At 43.3% G+C, this 20,240-nt stretch overlaps 1 protein-coding gene across 2 annotated transcripts in view; it reads left to right on the top strand.

Moving 5' to 3' along the window:
- HSPA4 (heat shock protein family A (Hsp70) member 4) overlaps nucleotides 1–16,385 on the top strand; it is a 34,617-nt gene extending 18,232 nt beyond the window's left edge. The window contains exons 10-19 of one of the 2 annotated variants that reach the window (XM_006023550.3): nucleotides 1,458–1,564; nucleotides 1,941–2,074; nucleotides 2,813–2,994; nucleotides 4,576–4,668; nucleotides 7,015–7,167; nucleotides 9,429–9,554; nucleotides 12,078–12,185; nucleotides 14,119–14,238; nucleotides 14,745–14,906; nucleotides 15,195–16,385. In XM_006023550.3, the coding sequence (XP_006023612.1) occupies nucleotides 1,458–1,564; nucleotides 1,941–2,074; nucleotides 2,813–2,994; nucleotides 4,576–4,668; nucleotides 7,015–7,167; nucleotides 9,429–9,554; nucleotides 12,078–12,185; nucleotides 14,119–14,238; nucleotides 14,745–14,906; nucleotides 15,195–15,401 (1,392 nt within the window). In that variant the 3' untranslated portion in view covers nucleotides 15,402–16,385. Of the gene's footprint in view, nucleotides 1–1,457; nucleotides 1,565–1,940; nucleotides 2,075–2,812; nucleotides 2,995–4,575; nucleotides 4,669–7,014; nucleotides 7,168–9,428; nucleotides 9,555–12,077; nucleotides 12,186–14,118; nucleotides 14,239–14,744; nucleotides 14,907–14,998; nucleotides 15,121–15,194 lie in introns of those variants that run through there. The other variant, XM_025204046.1, reaches the window with a different exon arrangement.
- Nucleotides 16,386–20,240: the final 3,855 nt, after the last annotated feature.

Below are 20,240 nucleotides of genomic sequence, written 5' to 3'. Positions count from 1 at the left end.
CAATGTACTTGAAAAAGGACTTTTTGTTGTCCTTAATCCTGGATGCTAGCCTGAGTTCCATCTCTGCCTTGGCCTTCCTAATAGCCCTCCTACACTCCCAGGCTGAGGAGGAGTACTCCTCCTTGGTGATGGTTCCTCCCTTCCACTGGTTGTATGCCTCCCTTTTAGTCCTCAGGCATTGCTGAATGCCCTTGCTGAGCCAAGGGGGTTTCTGAGCACTCTTACCCCCCCTTGCTTCTCTCAGGGACTTTTGGGCCTGGAGGATTGCCCCTTTAAGGTACGACCATCCCTCGTGGACTCCCATCTCCTCTACCTTCTGGGCCCTTGGTGTGTCTCCCACTAGTCTCCTAAGCTCATTGAAGTTGGCCCTTCGGAAGTCAAGGGCTTTAGCCTTGGTGTGAGCCCTAGACGCCCTGCACTGGATAGTGAATTCCAGCAGGTGGTGATCGCTATTGCCCAGGTGGTCAAGGACCTGCAGTCCCCTCACTAGGTCATCCCCCGTGGCCAGGACCAGGTCCAGCAAGGTGTTACCCCTAGTGGGGCTGTGCGCTTCCTGGATAAGGTGAAGGTCCTGTAATGCAGCCAAGGAACTATGCGAGTGGTCAGACCTGGCTGTCTGCTCCTCCCAGCAAATGTGTGGGTAGTTTAGGTCACCCATGACAATAACATCCCTTGACCTAACCGCCTGCATAAGCTGACTGGAGAAGTCCTGGTCTAGCTCTTCCCCCTGGTTGGGTGGTCTGTAGTAGACACCCACCATAAGGTCCCTTTCACCACGCCCCCCTTGTAGTTTGACCCATAGTGTCTCTGCCCGACCTTCCTCTAACCTGAAGCTAATCCTTGATGATTTACAATCGTTGTAAATGAAAAGTACTTGCACATTCAGCCAGCAAGCAATGTTAATATCATTGCTAGAATTAGAGATCTGAAGTCACTGCTCATCCATAGCTAGAAGCAAATTCTTGATAATTTCTAGCTTTGTTTGACTGCTAAACATACCTTTAAAAAATATTCTGAGCCATGTTGCTTTCTTCTAGCTTCTAGCAAGGTTTAGTAACTAGTATCTTAAACTACTGACTTTGTATTTAATCTTTTTGCCACTTGTATAGCTTTTCTCAAAGGACTGTTTGTTTATGGTACTCAGTAACCCTGGTGGTTTGTCCTTACTAATCATCTTTTTTACTCCCATCTTGACACTAAAAATATAGTGGATAAATAATAGAAAAATTAATAAATGGATTGAAATTATGAGTTATACACAAAGTCTGGTTGCATACAAATATGCTTACCTGTTGCTGAGATGCATGACAGTCAAAATATAAATAAGGCACTTAGTCAGTGAGTTTAACTTGGAGTCAATTTAAATGTTAAGTAGCTTAGTCATTTACCATACCTAAAGAAACAACATAACTGCATATTTTACAATTTGATGGACTTTTTTTTGCTGTTTTTTATAGTGTGCTATTTTGTCTCCGGCTTTCAAAGTGAGAGAGTTTTCTATCACAGACTTAGTACCGTATCCTATTTCCTTAAGATGGAATTCACCGGCAGAGGAAGGGATAAGGTAAGATTTAGTGTTACCAAAAATATTTGCATGCCTATGGAAGCTGCTAAACTTTAAAGCAGGTTATTATAAATCTGCTTATTCTAAAAGTGCCATCTCAAAGTTCAAATACCGAAACTTTGACTCATGAAAACAATGAAAAGTAGTTCTCTAATTTATCATGCTCAGTGCTTTGGCTTCGTGGGTGTGCAGTCTTCTTTTGTATCATTGCTGATTAGAGCCCTTTTGTCATGTGGTCAAGGTAAAGGTGTATTTTTTTTTTCTTTGTCTAGGAAACTTTTTTTTATCACTCTAACTTCAGTGCTTCTGAACTACTGTATTTCTCTTACTTTGTAATATCTGTGTATTAGTGATGATTTTTATTTATTTTTCCCAGTGATTGTGAGGTCTTCCCCAAGAATCATCCAGCTCCATTCTCCAAGGTCCTCACATTCTACAGAAAGGAGCCTTTCACTCTGGAAGCTTACTACAGTTCTCCCAAGGAGTTGCCTTACCCAGACCCTGCTATAGGTATTTAAGAAAGGAAGGAGAAATAAGGACTCCTTCACTTATTCTTTAAGTTGTTATATATTTTAAAAAAGTACTTCTGAGCCTTCCTTGTGTTCCTTTAGATTGGGCTTTTCCCATCTCACTGCAACAACTTTAGTATGAGAGCCGATTTGTTAAGACCTGATGTCTTGGGTATAAGTGTTTCGTATGAACAGGGTTATGACTTTTTAAACTGATATGACTGGAGGAGAAAACCTTACATTTTGCACCAGTTAGTGGAGGAGAAATGTGTGCATCAAAAAATATGTAAAGTCTAGTAGCTGGGCAAGGCTGAATATGTTTTATTAAATTAACCCACAGCCATCTCGGTGCCAAACTTCTGAGGTTTTAAAGTGTATCCAGGATATAAGGCTAACTCTTCAGTAAATATCCTTTTGTGACCAATCGAAGAAGCCAAAATCATCAGTAGTCAGGATATAGGCAGCCAAAGGCCAGGGCTAACGGGGCTTAGCCCCTTCAAACTGAGCTGGTGACGGTGGCTGCGCTGCGCCCAGCACCCCCACCACACACTCCACTGCCACGTGCACAGCACCAGCATGTGCTGACTCAAGAACAGCCCTGTGGGAAGGAGGGGTGGGGTCAGGCGGGCATGCTCTGCACCTCTTTCCCCCCGCCAATATTTTCTAGTGCCGCTTATGAGTCAGGATTTAGTAATGTCGCTTTCATATTAAACTATTCTATTTTTTTCTGGGATTTTAGCTCACTTTTTGGTCCAGAAGGTCACACCACAAACGGATGGATCCAGTTCAAAAGTCAAAGTCAAAGTCAGAGTAAACATCCATGGCATCTTCAGTGTTTCCAGTGCATCTTTAGTAGAAGTTCACAAATCTGATGAGAATGAAGAGCCCATGGAAACAGACCAGCATGCTAAAGAGGAAGAGGTAATGCATTTTTATGGCTGTGAAGGTCTCCTAGAAACCGGTTAACTAGGTCCCTATTTCAGTAGAAGCCAGGGCTAGCACATTTTAATTTGTGCGATTCAATTTGAAGATCTGTATCCTTTTGCAGATGCTAGTTTTAAGGCATCAGCATATTTTGTAGATCTATTAATTCAAATGTGATAGTTTTTTGGATTTTGTTAATCTCTGGCTTCTGAAGCTAGGACCAATTAGATAGGTTAGATTACAAGTGAATGCATTGTTCTTAAAAAATATGTATGCATCACTTAAAAATTATATCACTTAAGTCTGTTTAGGAGAAGCTCATAATTGTACGGTAATACAGGTTAGAATTGAAGAATATTGCTAAATACAGGGAAGCTAGTAAGATCTATTTATTGTGCGTGCGTACACACACGATAACACTTATGTTTTAAAGCGGTCTATTTTTTGGTCTTGTGCCATAGACAGCCTCTCTGGAACAACCCCTTACAGCAGTAACTATTTGTGTGCTTGTAATTATAGGGGGTGAGAATTTGCAGTAGTAGATGTTCTGTATTTAAGTGAAAGCTAAATGGGGCTGACTTAACTGTGCTGCTTCATCACAGGATAAAATGTCCTGGTCTAGCTCTCACTGTAGGCTAAGAACAGTGAAGCAGCTGTGTGCTGTGGAACAGCTGAGTGCTCAAATAAACAGTGTCTTGATAAATGCCAACACTATGTAAAGATTAGTGAACCTGCCTTGGAGATGCTTGTGCTTGGACAGAGTACCTACGAATGCACTGGGGAAGGACATAGGCTGGGGTATTTTAGTCCCCAATTCTGCATCAATATTAATGCAGTCCCTGTCCCACCCTTCCGGGGTGGGGGGGATGACAGACAAAGCAGTGAAATGGGCCAATGCCCTTTTAAGCGTCTCTCCTAAACTAAATTTCAAAACTACTTGCAAAATTAATTTGGTGAGCTTATTAAAATTAGTAGTCTTAAACAGTTGAGAAAAGACCCCTTAAGTGCGTCTTGGTTCTGTTACTTATATCCCAGTCTACAATGTATTACTAAGGGTAATGAGTTAAGCTTTGACACATGGGTGTGGTCCTCCAAGACAGAAAGCTTTCCAGAAAATGCACTGGACTGGTACTAGTACTGAGCCCAGCTGTAGTACTTCAGTACTCGGAGCTGCAATACATAGTACTTCTGTAGCCATGTTATCTTCCACTTCAGCAGTTAATTCTATGGTACCTGTTGCCAGAGTTCAGACTACTTTGATGCCAAAACGTTTTGCTATTCATATTGATATGGGCCTGATAGAGAAGTTTCATCTGACTTAGAGAAACTGAATGGGATGCCAAACCACTAGCCTTTGGAGGCTTACGGAGTCCTGTATTAAACATTCCATATATAAAGGCACGATATAGAGACAGGACCATCTCTCCCTTGAAGGCATGTTCTTTCTCTTTGTCAAATATAGTGGTAAGTGATTCCCCACAAATTCATGTGTTCTTCCAGAGGCCGTTCAGGTAGGTTTCCAGATATGTAAGAAAATTAGTCACAGTTGGCATTTTACTAAAGTACTTCTGATTTCAGAAAATGCAGATTGATCAGGAAGAGCAACAAAAGACTGAAGAACAGCAACAACAAGCACAAACTGAAAATAAGACAGAATCTGAAGAAATGGAGGTATTTACTGTAATTTTTTTCCACATACAGCATATTATAGAATATAATACACACCTTGTTTTTGGGAAGTCAGAATAAATAATTTTTTTTCCCCAGAGATATGACTGCATAGAGCAGGAGCAGAGCCTAACCTTCAGTTGACTTGCCCTCCTTCTCCTGCTTAACAAAAGCTGAAACTCTAACAGCTACTGAAGACTGGTCTCCGCTGATGGATTTGTGATTTTGAAAAGAGTGAAACTGTGTCCAGGGGCATAAAATAGGAGAGACCAGGAGTAGCTAGTAGACAGTAATATTTCCCTAAGAAAGTTTAGCCTGATTAGTAGAAGATATTAAAATGAAGAGACTATTAATAACACCTGTGGAGTAAAGAGCAAAGAACTGTTAAGTCTCATGGCTAGCACACGGTTTTGGTTAAAAAGAGCACACTGAAAACAGGGGGGTTGGCAGCTGAAAACTGAACTCAAATAACAGCAGCATTTTGGTTATATTCTATTTTGAATCTACTTGGCCTTCATGTTTAAGACAACTCGCCCTAGAATTTCACTTTTTGCTTAACTGGAGAGCTGTTAACTTTTGGGACTGACTCGCTCAACTTTTTGAAGAGTAATGCTACAGTTGTTGCACTGCGAAGCAAGAATAAAAGCGGGGTGCTGTTATGTTGGAGAGTAAACTAGCTCCCCAGCTTAATGCATGCGCGCGCACACAGTTTTGAGGTACTGATTGCTTGGGGGTGGAAATGCTTGCTTTTTTTTTTTATAATAATGGAAAATACAGTACCTGTGAGAACTTAATTCTGCATACAGAAATTACTTTTCTAATCCCCATGAGCAGAGCATAAGTTGATGCGGTATTCTCTTACTGAGACTACAGATAACTGAGTCGTCCCATGTGTAAAAATGACGATTAATTCCAAAATCTAGACTGACAACTTAAATATTGATTTCCAGTATAACTTACTCCTGCAAAAAAAAAAAAAAAAAAAAAAAAAGCTGGTGTGCTTAGACGTGTCTCAGGCTACATCCTCAAAGCTAAAGCTTTTACAGCAGGGGTGGGGAAAATATGGCCTGCGGGATGGATCCAGCCTGTGGAGAGACTGTCTAGCCTGCAGCGGGTACCTCAGTCCCATCTGGACCAGGCACCACCCAGCTGTGGCGTGTACTGCCATCCCTTGGGCACATAATGGAGCTGCAGTGGCTCTGCAGCTGGGGTGCCTTTCTACACAGCCCAGGCAGTGGTGGCTCCTTCCAGCTGCTGCTGCCACTAGCCCCAGCCCTGTGGTATCGGTGGGAACCTGTGCATGCAGCCCTGACCAGCGCATCCTGTGCCTGCTCCAGACTCTTCTGGGCTGAGCAGTGGCAGTGGCTGCTAGGCAGCAACTGTTGCTCAGTGCAGGGGAAAAGCAGCCCACTTCCCCCAACCACCGGGTAGTTCTTGGTGCAGCCCCCAGAGCCTGCACCCCACTGGGCTACCTTGCTGCTCCGCCACCGTCACTACTGCCTCTGGGCTGCCCAGTGCAGCAGTGGTGACAGTACAGAGCAGCCACAGGGCAGCCCAGAGGTGGCGGTGATACAGGGCAGCTTGGTGCAGCGTGGATTCCAGGGGCTGCACCAAGAACTACCTGGCAGTGGTGAGGGGGAGAGGCTGCTTTTCCCAGTTCCTGCCCAGTGCTGTTGCTGCTGCTGCTGCTCAGTCTGGATGGGTGAGTCCACAGCAGGCATGGGGTGTGCTGGGTCGGGGCTGTGTGTGTGGGTACCCACTGGTACTGCCGGGGGGGGGAGAGGAAGGAAGGTGGCAGCAGCTGGAAGGAGTGGCCCCAGCCCTGCTGTGTGCCCAAGGGACGGCAGGACATACCACGGCAAACCAGCGCTGAACAGGTGTGGGGCAAGTTGGGGCTGCATGCTGTTGGCAGTGGTGGGGAGATGCTGCAAGGTGCATGGGCTCTGGGTTCTTGCAGGGCAAGGGCAGGTGCTGACTGGCTCGGGGGTGCACATGGGGGGGCTCCCATGCACACCCCACAACCGCACCCTCCCCCACACCTCCCAAAGGAAAGGAAACTGGGGGTTGTCAGTTGAAAACTGAACTCAAATAACAGCAGGATTTTGGTTATATTCTATTTTGAATCTACTTGGCCTTCATGATTAAGACAACTTGCCCTAGAATTTCACTTTTTGCTAAACTGGAGAGCTGTTAACTTTCGGGATTGTCTCAGAATTTCATTAAAAGAATGAAGTGGGACTGAAAGATTAACAAGGTGTAGGTAAAGACCATGAAAGGAAAACATAATACAATTATGACTTGAATAAGTGTCCCTTCTAGTGACTTTTTTTTTTTCTTTTCTGTTAATAGACCTCTCAGGCTGACTCAAAAGATAAGAAAGTGGATCAGCCACCTCAAGCAAAGAAGGCTAAAGTAAAGACTACTACAGTGGACCTTCCCATTGAGAATCAGTTGGTGTGGCAGATTGGAAAGGACATGCTGAATTTATACATTGAAAATGAGGTAAATGTAACTGAATCATATTTCTGCCTCTACCCACAAACTGATCCAGACAGCTGGTCATGAGGCATACTCTGTTCCAACTGGGAAATGACAAAATGGGATGGTAGGGTAAGCAGATATTCATAGATTGTAAGGTTGGAAGGGACCTCAGAAGATCATCAGGTCCAGCCCCCTGTACTTGCTAGAGTCAGGTGACCCCCAGCAAGGTGACTGTCTAGTCTCTTCTTGAAGATTTCCAGGGTAGGTGATTGCACCACCTGTGGAGGGAGCTTATTCCACTGTCTGAACACCCTGTGAAGAAGTTTTTCATAATGTTGAGCCTGAATTGATCTTCCAGGAGCTTATAGCCATTTCTTCTGGTTTTCTCCTCGGGTGCCCTGGTGAATAGCTGCTCACCGAGCCCTTGATGTAGTCCCCTAGTGTAGCGGTAAGCTGCTATCACGTCCCCTCTCAGCTTTCTTTTCCTTGGGCTGAGGGATCTGGGACTCTTCAGCCTTTCCTCATATGGTTTGCCTTTTAAGACTGCTCATACGGGTGGCTCTTCTTTGGACTCTCATGCTCGTCCACGTCCTTGCTGAAGTGTGGCACCCAGAACTGGACACAGTACTCCAGCTGCGATCTCACCAGTGTTAAGCGCAAGAATCGCCTCCTTGGCTTTGCCGGAGATGCATCGATTGATGCATGCCAGAGTATGTTTGCCCTATTGGCTACAGTGCTGCACTGCCAGCTCATGACAAGTAAAAAAGGAACAATATGACTGACTTTCTCCACAAAGGACAAACTTTAGCAAGTTTTTTTAGCCCTTTTACTGATGGGGCAGGAACTGTTGTTTACTTCAGCATGTTGTACAAATTGGATGGAATTTAAAGTGTATCACCTTGTGAACCAAAATGTAGGCAACGTGACAAAAGTTGTAGAACCCATAAATGAGGTGCGACACAGATGGTTGTGGCTTTCCTGAGCACCTCCTCTGTGTCATGCAAGGTTAGTACTTTAAAGGCCTAAAAAAGCATGTTGCATTGACAGGAAGTAGATAAGAGTTGGACTCTACAGGGGTCCAACTCCTCTTTGAGCATCTCTTGCTGCCATTAACAGGGTGTTTTTGCACATTTTTATTAAGTTGATTTCTTACTTCCTGAGTCAAGTAGCATCTAGGGAGCCATTAAAATTTGATTAATAAAGGTTGTTCACCTCGAAGAACAACTCTTTACGAGGAAAGGAACTGTGAGAAATTAACTGTTTAAAAGACCATGGTATAAAATAGCCACTATCTTTTTATAGTTGTGTAAGGAATCCAGTATGATGGATCATCTGTATTCTTGTAGAAGGCTGGGTAGATTTGCACCTTTTATAAATTGGTGGTGCTCTACCTTTTGGCCCTGGAGCCTAGATGAATGGCACATGGCCTGTCAATGAGCTGGACTGAGCCACAAGCCACCTCCCTGGGTTTAGGCCCTGCATGCAGGGCCTTATTATCTGTCTTGCAGGGCTCCCTGCAGGTCTGGAAATTAGGCAGCAGGGGATCAGCAGTTGTTGCCACTGCTTCCCCACCACCACATTTTCAGACCTAGGGGGAGCCCATTGGGCTGGATAATGCAGCTAATTTAATCAGATGCTATGGTTAAATTCATCCTTCCTTTATAAAAGAAACGGCATGATGACAAAGCAGAAAATACACCTTTTCAAACTAAAGGTGCTTAGTATTTCTCTGCAGTTCTTTCTAGAATATTTTAAAGCTAAATGAATGAAATGGACATGTGGAACAACACCCTAGTTAGCAACTTCAACAATAGAATGGGTTCCTAGAGACTTAATTCCTTTTAAGGGCATCCCTAATCAGGAATAGTCATCTTGGGAAGCAAGCTGCTGCTCAAGAAACCCATATGTAAGGTAGTAAGTCATCTTAATTTGAAGTGCCAGGTTAGGACTTCACACCTTGTTGGTATCATCTGCTTTTTTGCATGACCTGTTGAACACGGACAGATGAGCTTGCTGTAGAAATCAGATTCTTACTTGAATAGAGAAAGATAATGTTGGACGTTCTGTACTAAAATCTGTTCTTCACTGTGGCCTTAAATATTACTGTTTTTTAAATTATGATTGGTCTCGGCTTTGGACCCAGAGAAATTCAAGATTTTTCCAACCCAGATAGTAGTTATTGCACATTTTAACAGCTAAACTAAATAAAGCAGTTGACCTTAAAGAAAGTGAGAGACAGAATTAATTTTTTTCCCTTTTTTTTTTTTTTTTTTTTTCTGCAGGGTAAAATGATCATGCAGGATAAATTGGAGAAGGAGCGGAATGATGCCAAGAATGCAGTAGAAGAATATGTGTATGACATGCGAGACAAACTCTGTGGCATTTATGAGAAATTTGTTTGTGAAGATGTAAGTACAGACAAGTTAACTAATTACTTGGGATCTAATAGTACAGATGCACTGATACGTCGGTTGCCTATCAGATTGGCACTGATAAAAGGGAAATTTACGTTATTGGCTGTTGGCTTTTTTTGGCTGTTATAGCTGATTTAATGCTTATTGATGATTATGCATTCTGGCCAGGGCCCCCAGGTGCCTAGATTCCCTTGGGAAACGGTGGGCTTTCCCTGGCAGGCAGGCAGCGTTCTAGCTTGCTAGGGATCCTTCTTAGGGTTGCCAGGAGTGAGACGCAGGGGATGCTGCGTGCATGTGCATGGCTGCACTCTTGCACAGGGCTAGAAGTACAGCTGGGCAGTGTTGAGAGCAGCTTCCTGCAGGTAAGTCTGTGGAGGGAAAAGTGTGGGGAAGGGAAGGAGCATGGGTGGTGGGTAGATTGAGATCCCCACAGTGAGGGAAGGAGGAAGTAGGGCTGGGGGCACTGCCTAGTGAGGGCAGTGCATAGGACCCAGGGTGGGAAGCAGGATGGAGCCAGGGAAGGCTCATCCAGAGCGTGTGGGGGAGGGCAGCTCCCTGCCACTGCGCATACCCCCTGGGGGAGGCATGGAACAGCATGTCTCCTCCCAGATTTGTGTGGGGCAACACACCCACCAAGGAATGCTCCCAATTCTCATCCTCTGAATTTAACTTCCCGTCTTTCATTTCCGTAGGAGAGAGAACCCTGATAATGCTGCTAATTAACCAAATGATAATCAGCAAATTATCACGGTACACCACAGATTTCTGCACGTGGCAGATGCAGGCTGCCTGCTGTGGTCTCGGGGCTCTCCACCTTGCTGCCTTTGCCCAGGTAGCCTTGCACTGGCTGCATGTCCCCGCCCACCTGGCAGCAGTGGGGGCAGCAGGTTGTGCCTTGTGCTGCCAGGTGGGCATGGGGTGTGCAGCTGGCATGAGGCTCCTGGGACAAAGGCAGCAGAGCAGAGAGCCCTGTGCCCCTGGAGGGCAGCTTGCATCTGTCCCATGCACAAAACTGTGGTGGATCATGATAATTTGCTAATTATCGTTTGGTTAATTAGCAGCATTATCAAGGTTCTTTCTGGGAATGAAAGACTGGAAGTTTAAATCCAGAGGGTGAGAATTGGTTGCATTCCTTGGTGGGTTGTGTACCTTTTGGCACTTTCTTCCCCCCTCTGATTAGACTCTATTAATGCTGTGAATTGAGCAATTCTTAAATTTATAATCCATCTTCAGATGTGTGAAATCTTATTCCTTCTCACTTACTGTATTAGGCATACCGGCTCGAAATGGCCTATCGTATTAAAGCCAGGCCTACAGTAGAATGTTCTGCAACACAGTCACTTTATTTCAATTACTATATAGACAAAGGAACTAAATCCCTAATATAAAAATGTACTTTAGGTTCTATAACTTATTTAACTGGGGGAACTAATACTCTTTGCCAGTGTAGTATAGACAGTGTAGTATAGTCTAAACAAGTCTGTAGTGCAGATAGCCTTGATAGAATGACTTTCTACTGTTTGCCTACACTTCATACACTATTGTAGAAAATGAGGGTTGGAAGGGACCTCAGGAGGTCATGTCTAGTCTAACGTCCTGCTCAAAGCAGGACCAGCCCCAACTATATCATCCCAACCAAAGCTTTGTCTAGCTGGGTTTTGAAAACCCTCAAGGATGGAGCTTCCACTTATCTGGGAAAACTTTGTGTTTTATTACCCTCTTAGTGAGAAAATTCTTGATTATCTAGCCTAAACTTCCTTTGCTGCAACTTGAGACGATTGCTCCTTGTTTTGTCATCTGCCACCACTGAGAACAGTCCAGCTCCATCCTCTTTGGAGCTACCCTTCAGGCAGTTGAAGACTGCTATTATGCTTCTCTTCTCTAGACTAAACAAGTCCAGTTCCCCAGTCTTTCCTCATAAGTCATGTCCTGCAGCCCCCTAACCATTTTCATTGCCCTCCACTGGACTCTCCAGTCTGTCCACATTCTTGTAGTGGGGGGCCCTAAACTGAACACAGTACTCCAGATGTGGCCTCACCAGCGCTGAATAGAGGGGAAGAATCTCTTCCCTGGACCTATTGGCAACACACCTACCAACGCAGCCCAGTATGCCATTAGCCTTCGTTGTAACAAGGGCACACTGCTGGCTCATATTCAGGTTATTGTCCACTGTAACCCACAGGTCCTTTTCTGCAGAGCTGCTGCCCAGCCAGTCAGCCCCCAGCCTGTACTGGTGCATGGGATTATTCTGTCCTAAGTACAGGACTTGCACTTGTCCTTGTTGAACCTCATGAGATTCCTTTTGGCTCAATCCTCCAGGTCTAGGTCACTCTAAAATGTCCAAATTCCACAGTTTGTTAGAACTCACAAAATTGTTCCCTTTCATCAGCTGTTTCAGGAATATCCTTAATCTATTTTAAGCTACAGGTTTTTTCTTTGCAGAGTGTATACAGGTAATATTGTATACAAATGAATAACTTCTGGGAATTCAGTATTCTGCAATGTTTTTGTTCTTAGGATCGAAATAGTTTTACTCTGAAACTGGAAGACACAGAAAACTGGCTGTATGAAGATGGGGAAGACCAACCCAAACAAGTTTACATTGATAAACTAACAGAACTGAAGGTGAGCGATTCTCCACTAAGTGAAGCCTTCAGATCTCATAGGGTTCCCACATACAGGGGCATGCATTTGCTGCAGCACCAATTTGTGCTGCTGCTTTTTGCTGCTGTGTGCACCCCCTGAACATTGGGTTTGCTGCAGGGCAAAATGTCCCACTTCAGGGAAACTGCTGTTTCCCCGCTCCCCTTGGCACCCAGTGTGCTGGAGGAGCCAGGGGACGTGTAAAGGAGTGCCAGATGCCAGAGCATCTCCCTGGAAAACACAGCCTCCAGTTGCTCTGGCACATGCTCCTGGAGTGTGCACCACACCACTTTTTTTGTATCGGTAGTTTCCCGTATGAAACTTTGCTGCACTACAAGCAATTTTGAGTAGGGTCGAGTTAATGCATAGGCAAACATTGGCATATGCCTAGGGCCCTAAGTGAAGAAGAGTCCCAGTTTTGCTTATTTTACACATTATAATTGACTGAAAAAAAGTAATATAAAAATGTCATCTTCAGCTGGGGGCCCACAAGTTTGTTTGCCTAGGGCCCACTAAAGGGTTAATTTGGCCCTGGTTTTGAGGTGCCACAGACTGCATTGGCGCACACAACTGGATATGCCCACACTGGCATGCTCATCTGGATGTGCCCACACTGGCTACAGAGTAGGTGCTGTTTGAACCTAGATGAGCTGGTATGTAGGGTTACCTCCAAATCTTGGAAAACACTTAAATCAGCAGTGGAAGTCCTTTTTTTTTTTCATTGAGATGAAAATTAAATAAATGCTTCTGGTGGTCCGAGTATTGCATTGTGTGGGCTTTTTCCTTTTCATCAAAAGTTGCTTGGGAGAGGAAAGGAAGAGTAGACATGGAAAATGCTATTTGCTTTTGAAAGGTAACAGTACTTTTAACAGGAAAACAATTTTTATAAATCAATGTTATGGATAGATACTTTGGAGACTAGAAGAAAATGCTACCTGGCAAGTAAGGTTCTGTATTGGCAGTAGATGATGCTTTAATATCTCTAGCTGGAATAGTGAACAGAAAGTTTTATGTAACTGATGAAAGAGCGTATAATGTTAAATGTTTTTAAATATCACAAACTAATTAGATATTTATGCTAGAGCTTCCAAATCTGGCTTAAGCTGTCCTGATTTGATTTCCATTCCCCCCCCAGTCTCAGGATTTTTTTTCTATATTTATATTTTCTAATAATGGTAAAGGATGCAGTAAATAACTGATACTCAGCATGTGGGGTATTGCCTCTAGAAGAGATACAGTCCTAACCAGGAGCAGGAGGAAAGGCTGACAGACATCTGTCTTCCTCTAGTCTCAAATTTCTTTTTAAAAAGCAGCTGCAGAGAATCTTTCAACAAGAGATTTGGGGTGAATCAAAGTAACAAGCTTTCCCCGTATCGAAGCTGGCGTCAACTTTTGCCTGTGATCAGAATGTCAGTACTTTTAATGATTACACTTACACTTTCAGTAAAAGCACATAAAATGATGACTTACGAAAAGAAAAAGAATGGCAATACGTGGTATGGCCAATAATATGAATTGACTCATTTTTCTGCAGCATTGGAGAGGAATTAACTTTTAAAATGATTTAGAAATTTCTGTGTCATCAATGTGTGAGGCAAGGATTTCTTAGGGTGATAATAGAATTTATTGGGCCAGTTGCATAGTTGGGATAGTTAGATGAGCTGTTGAGTGCATGACAGATCTCTAATGCCGTGCATTCAAAAGTTCACCTAACTCTATCCCAACTATGCAGTTGGTCCAATAAATGCTATCACCCTCAGAAATCCTTGCCCCTCAATTTATGTATCACCATGACTACAACACTTTATTTTTGGTATCTTCCAATATGGCATCAAGACATTTCTCTAGATCCTATATAGTGCTGTAACTTCTCTTTAATTTTTTTTCTCAAAAACTTTCCTGTGTTTCATTTCAGGCTTTGGGTCAGCCTATTCAGGCAAGGTTTCAAGAATCTGAGGAAAGACCAAAAGCATTTGAGGACCTTGGAAAACAAATACAACAATACATGAAAGCTGTTCATGCATTCAAAGCAAAGGTATTTTCCCATTTTCTGTAAGGAAATATTATACAAATGTTGTCCACTGCGTGTGGCACACCCCCCCCCCCCCCCCCACACACAACTCCTCCCCCAAATATATCCCTTTTTAATGTAGAGATGAAGTGGAAATAGCTAACAAACCTGCAGCCTTTGGCTGGGGAGTGGTGGCAGGAATTAACTTCACCTGGGTTTTTCATGAAGACAACCAGAATTCTGGGATAAATGCTGGTATTCTTGAGGAGAGTATTTGGCTGGGGAGAGGTGGGGTTCTGGATGTCTTTCCTTCCATTTGAAGAGAGAGCACCTTTCAGTTTTTCAATTTGACCATATTGATAAACGTACAGCGAGCTGCATAGGTTAGTGTGTGAGCATTAAGGCAAGTTCCAACTGACAAACAGTACAGCGGAGGGATAAGATTTAGCTGAAGAACAAACAAATTACTAGCCTAATAGTTAAATAGGGTTGCTGTTAAATGTATTGTAACCTTTTTTTTCCTTCTTTAGGATGAACAATATGACCATTTAGATGGAGAAGATATAGGAAAAGTAGAAAAGAGTGCAAATGAAGCCATGGAATGGATGAACAATAAGCTCAATCTGCAGAACAAGAGAAGTCTTACTTTAGACCCAGTTATAAAGGCTAAGGACATCCAAGCTAAAACGAAAGTGAGTAAATGACACTGCAGTAAAGGAAGGAATAAATTGTTGTTGTGAAGATTTGTCTTAGTTACCAGTGTTTCTTTACCTTCATCCTTTAGTGCTTTCAGGATGAAATCTTTCTGCAAATAGAAAATTCTCAGTAGATGGACAGTACCATTTTAAAGCAAAACAAACTACATAACCTACCTTCAGTTTATTGGTATCCACCTTTGTATAGTTAATTTAATTTGAGCAATGAGCTAAGGTATAATTGTTGGTATGAGCTTTGATATCTTATTTTTCTTTCTGTTATAGGAATTGATAAGTTTCTGCCATCCCATAGTCACAAAACCAAAACCCAAGGTTGAACCCCCAAAAGAGGAGCAAAAACCGGCTGAACAGAATGGACCAGTAGAAGGCCAGGGAGATGCCAACAATGGGTCCCAGGCTACCGAACAGACCACCAATGCAGCTGCCCCAACACCTACAGAAAAGAAACTTCCTGAAATGGACATTGACTAAATTTCAGCACTTGTTTATATTACAAACTACAATAAAGCTTTAAGTTGTCAACTTCGTCTGTTCTGAATACAAATTGGAGCAAGTGAATACTTCAGCTTTCTTGTAGTAACTTTTTTGGAGAGGGTTGATCGATGTGTCAAGTCAGAATGCTTAGGTAGTTAGCTGCTCAGTCAAGTTGTATCTTGCCATAATGATTGTATTTAGAAATTCCTGGTAATTCATTACTAGACTTAATGAAACAGCCATTAGCAGGCCCTCTATCATGTTCATGCTGATGAGTCAGTCTTGTTTTTAAAGCAGTGAGAGAGAAAACTAAGCCTTTGACTTACCACTAAATTTCTATTGTGGATGACAGGAACAAATGTTGTAAGTGTCCATTAATATGTTGAAGACTACAAAGAAATGGCAGAAGGAGTTTTAGCTCTCCTAGAGCGTGGAGGAATATAAACAAACTGAAATAATACTTGAATTTGGTCCTTGTTTCTCATTAACACAATGGTGATGTTTCCTATGTGGGTTCCACTCGCTTCATGTCTGTAGTTATACATTTGACAAATATGTAAGATAAATGAAGCCATTGGTGAGGGTATTCTGTATACCAGTGGCAATGCATTCCTCAGAAACTGCATTTCTTTTTCAGCTGATGCCAACACTGCAGTCTGGGTTGAGTGAACCAAAAATCAAATTTGTGAGATTGAGTAGCAGTTTCCAGCCAACCTGCTGTTACATATGCAAGTGTGTATATAATAGTAAATTCTCACCAATTATCTAGATAAAATGGAAACTTCTGTGTGTAAGTTACATTCTTTGCTTGTAGAGAGAATGAGAACTTAGACTCTGGCTGCATACATTGATGGATGATTCTAGTTGCTAAACTCTTTTTCTTTTCTTTTCTTTTTTTTTTTTTTTAAAGGATATGCTACTTTCATAAGGCCTTTAAGTTTGTCTTTTTTGTTGGAAGTTAATGAAGCCAAGCAGTTTAAATTATTCTCTTTTTTCTCCCTATGAACTCTACACAACGACTTCCTTGCTTCTAGTGTCGATAATTGTCAAAGCTGTACACATTTGTATGTGTTCAGTTCGAAAGTTAAAACTCCCATATAGATATTGCAAGAAATAAATGCACTGCATTTTACTGAATGAACCTTTTAAAACTTGTTTTGCCATCAAGGAAACAGCTGTAGCTTTGCATCTGGGACTGATTGCTAAGGAAAAGTAGCCTCTGTTCAACTTGCTGTAGTGGTCATCTTTAAAGGAATGTGCAGTTAGTGTGAGAGCTGAGTACATTCCACTTTTGTTCTTTCTAGAAGCATTCTTAAGGACAAGCATTATGGCTTTGTCCTTCTGGAAAGTGAAAAAGTGCTTCTATCATGATTGACTCAAATCACTTTTATAGGGGCATCCTATAACAAACATGGTTTAACTCAAGGTAAATGGGTAACTTCCTGTTTTAAATAATACTACTTTTGCTGTGTGAAAGCTATTGCATTATAAGTTGGAAACCACTACCTGGACACGCTTGGTATTTACAGCACCCTTCCCCATATTTAAACTCTCTCTGCAGCTGCTATCCAGCAACTACCAAGAATATTTGTGAAACGTTTATGCCCTGCTCTAAATGCACATTTCGGACCCAGTCTTACCATTTTGCTTCAGTCACTTCTGTGACAGCTGTAGCTACCTGTGCCAGTTCTATTATTTCTTCCATAGCATCCTTCAGTGAGATTAGTGCTGGCTTCTGACATAATCACCATATCTATCTGCCCTCTAGTTAGACACAGAATCAAATGCCAACCATCAGTACAACCTAATAAAAAAGTTACTTTGGATCTTAAGCCATATTTTGTCTGCTTCACATACACTGGTAACACTTTTCAGTCTCCTTTAAAATAGAGTTCCTCATTTTGAATGTGTGGGCCTCTTAAGATGAGGTGCTCTACCAATTAAACTGCTTAAATATGGCATTTCTTTACAGGCAGCCTCAACAGCAATAATCCATAAGGCTATAGTTTAATTTGCCTCCAACAAGCAAGCAGCATTTTGATCTTTTGCTTCCAAGGAGGGGAGGGAAGGAGTTGTGTGTCGCTTTTAGGGGAGGAGTGGGCAGAACACTTGCACAAAGTTAAAAAAAAAATTGCATTACTGAGTCTTGAAGTTTAACACAAATTATCAAACCTATCTGTTCCTGTAGCCTTAAAATCCTGTGAAGCATTTTGTTTGATCTCTTGAGGAGGAAAGTTGTGACTTGAAGGGGCAGGTATAGGGAAATCATACCAATTGCTAACTTCAACCAAAGCAAGAAATACTGAGAGACATTCTACTCCAGTTGCATCCAAAAGACCTAATTGGACCTTACCATGCACTGTAAGACATGCCCTGAACACTCAACACTATAGTAGACATGGTAAAACTGTATTTTTAGGGAACTGTAGAACTGCTGCTACTCTATGGCAGTGTTTCTCAACCTTTTAAGTAGCAAGTATCTCTTAACTTCTGAAAAAGTGCCCGAGCATTCAATTTTTCCAGGGGATTTTATATTTACAGACTGTGTGCTATGTGTTGGAAGAAGGGATGTGTAGAGAGGGCTGTGATATGACAGATATCTGATCTGGTGTGGACAGAGTTGCCACCTTTTACACTAGGGGTGCACAACTCAAGTATGTACCTGGGCTAGAGGCCATGTAGGCCAAAGCTAGGAGGGCTGAACCAAATTATTACTGGGGCTGATGCCAAATTATTACAGGGGAATTTAAAGCACCATGCAATATGTGGCGAACCAAATTTTTTGTCATAGTGTTGAGAGGAAAAGAGGGTGAGAGAGAGAGAGAGGAAAAGGGCAAAAGAGAGAGTGTTAGGGTACCCATGCACCCCCCTGCCTATCTCTCACATACCCCCAGGGGTACATGTACCACAGGTTGAAACTGCTCTAAGGCAGGTGGGGAAAGCTGGCCCATGTTCTTTCATCAGCAGTTGCAGCTTAAGGTTAACTGACCATAGTGCTCAAGCCCCAGTAGGTGCATGAACTGCTATTTTAAAACTGCTAGCCTAAAGGTAGATACCGGGAAACATTTTCCAAGTCCATCAGTGCCTTAAAGTAAGAATATAATTAAAGCTGAAATAATTTTGGTTTCAAATCTTACACATCCAGCCATTTTTTTTTTTTTTTTTATTCTGTTGAGCAGAAGTGTTTGGATCAGTAGTTCAACTTCTCCCTGCTGGGACTTTCACACACACACCCCCCCACACACACCCCGCTGCTAGTAATTAAATATATCCAGTTGTACAAGGCATTGGTGAGAGTAGCTCTGCCACTATTAATATACTAAATACTATATATGCAGTAGCAGAACTACTCTCACCAATGCCTTGTACAACTGTATATTTAATTACTGGGGGGATAAAAAAAAAAGCACATTACTTTTTTTTAAGGCTTGAACCTCATTTGACCAGTCAGCCTCACCTCAGTCCCTGGAAAAATTATGGAGCAGGTCCTCTAGGAATCCATTTCTAAGCACTTGGAGGAGGAGAAGAGGGTGATTAGGAACAGACAGCATGGATTCACCAGGGGCAAGTCATGCCTGACCAACCTAACTGCCTTCTAGGATTAGATGACTCATGCTCTGGATGCAGGGAGATGGATGGATGTGGTATACCTTGATTTTTAGCAAGGCTTTTGATATGGTCTCCCACAGCACTTTCACAGGCAACCTAAGGAAGTACAGGCTGGATGAATGGACTGTAAGGTGGGTAGAAAACTGGCTGGAGCATTAGGCTTGGAGAATAATAGGCTTGATGTTTTGTTGGCAGCTGGTACCAAATGGAGTGCCCCAGGGGTCAGTCCTGGGGCCAGTTTTGTTCAAGTGTCTTCATCACTGACCTGGAAGATGGGATGCAGTGCACCCTCAGCAAGTTTGCAGATGACACCAAGCTGAGTGAGGGGAGTGGTAGATAATGCTGGAGGGTAGAGCTAGGATTCAGAGTGACCTCGACTAATTGGAGGAGTGAGCCAAAAGGAACCTCATGAGGTTCAACAAGGACAAGTGCAAAAGTCCTGCGCTTAGGGCAGAACAATCCCATGCACTGGTACAGGCTGGTGCGCAGCAGCTCTGCAGAAAAGGACCAGAAGGCTACAGTGGACAATAAGCTGAACATGAGCCTCCAGCGTGCCCTTGATGCCACAAAGGCTAACGGCATACTGGGCTGCATTGGTAGGTGTGTTGCAAGTAGGTCAAGGGAAGTGACCCGCGTTCAGTTTTGAGGCCCCCACTACAGAAAGGATGTGGACAAATTGGAGACAGTCCAGTGAAGGGCAACAAAAATGATGAGGGGGCTGGGAGACATGACTTATGACATAAAAACTGAAGGAACTGGGTTTATTTAGTCTAGAGAAGAGGACACAGAGGGAGGGCTTTATCGCAGCCTTCACCTACCTGAAGGGGGTTCAGAAGAGGGTGGAGCTAGGCTCGTCTCAGCGGTGGCAGATGACAGAACAAGGAGCAACGGTCTCAAGTTGCAGCAAGGGAAGCTGAGGCTAGTGATGAGGAAGAGCTTTCTCACTAGGAGGGTAAAACGCTGGAATAGGCTCCCCAGAGAGGTGGCGGAAGCTCCATCCTCGGAGACGTGAAGACCCGGGCAGACAAAGCCTTGTCTGGTCCCGCCTGGAGCAGGGGGTTGGGACCTCCCGAGGTCCCTTCCACCCCGCACTTCCTACCAGCGTGTGACTAAGGGGGGAAAGAAAAGCCGCAGACAGTCGAGTTTCTTCCGCCCGCTGCTGGCCCAGCACGTGTCCCCAGCACGCGCAGGGGCGGGGCCGCCAGGGAGAGGGCGGGGCTTCCCCTC

This window comes from Alligator sinensis, unplaced genomic scaffold (assembly GCF_000455745.1).
Source record: "Alligator sinensis unplaced genomic scaffold, ASM45574v1 scaffold135_2, whole genome shotgun sequence".
In the NCBI taxonomy this organism is placed as follows: domain Eukaryota; kingdom Metazoa; phylum Chordata; order Crocodylia; family Alligatoridae; genus Alligator; species Alligator sinensis.
This window is presented reverse-complemented; position numbering and strand designations above follow the sequence as displayed.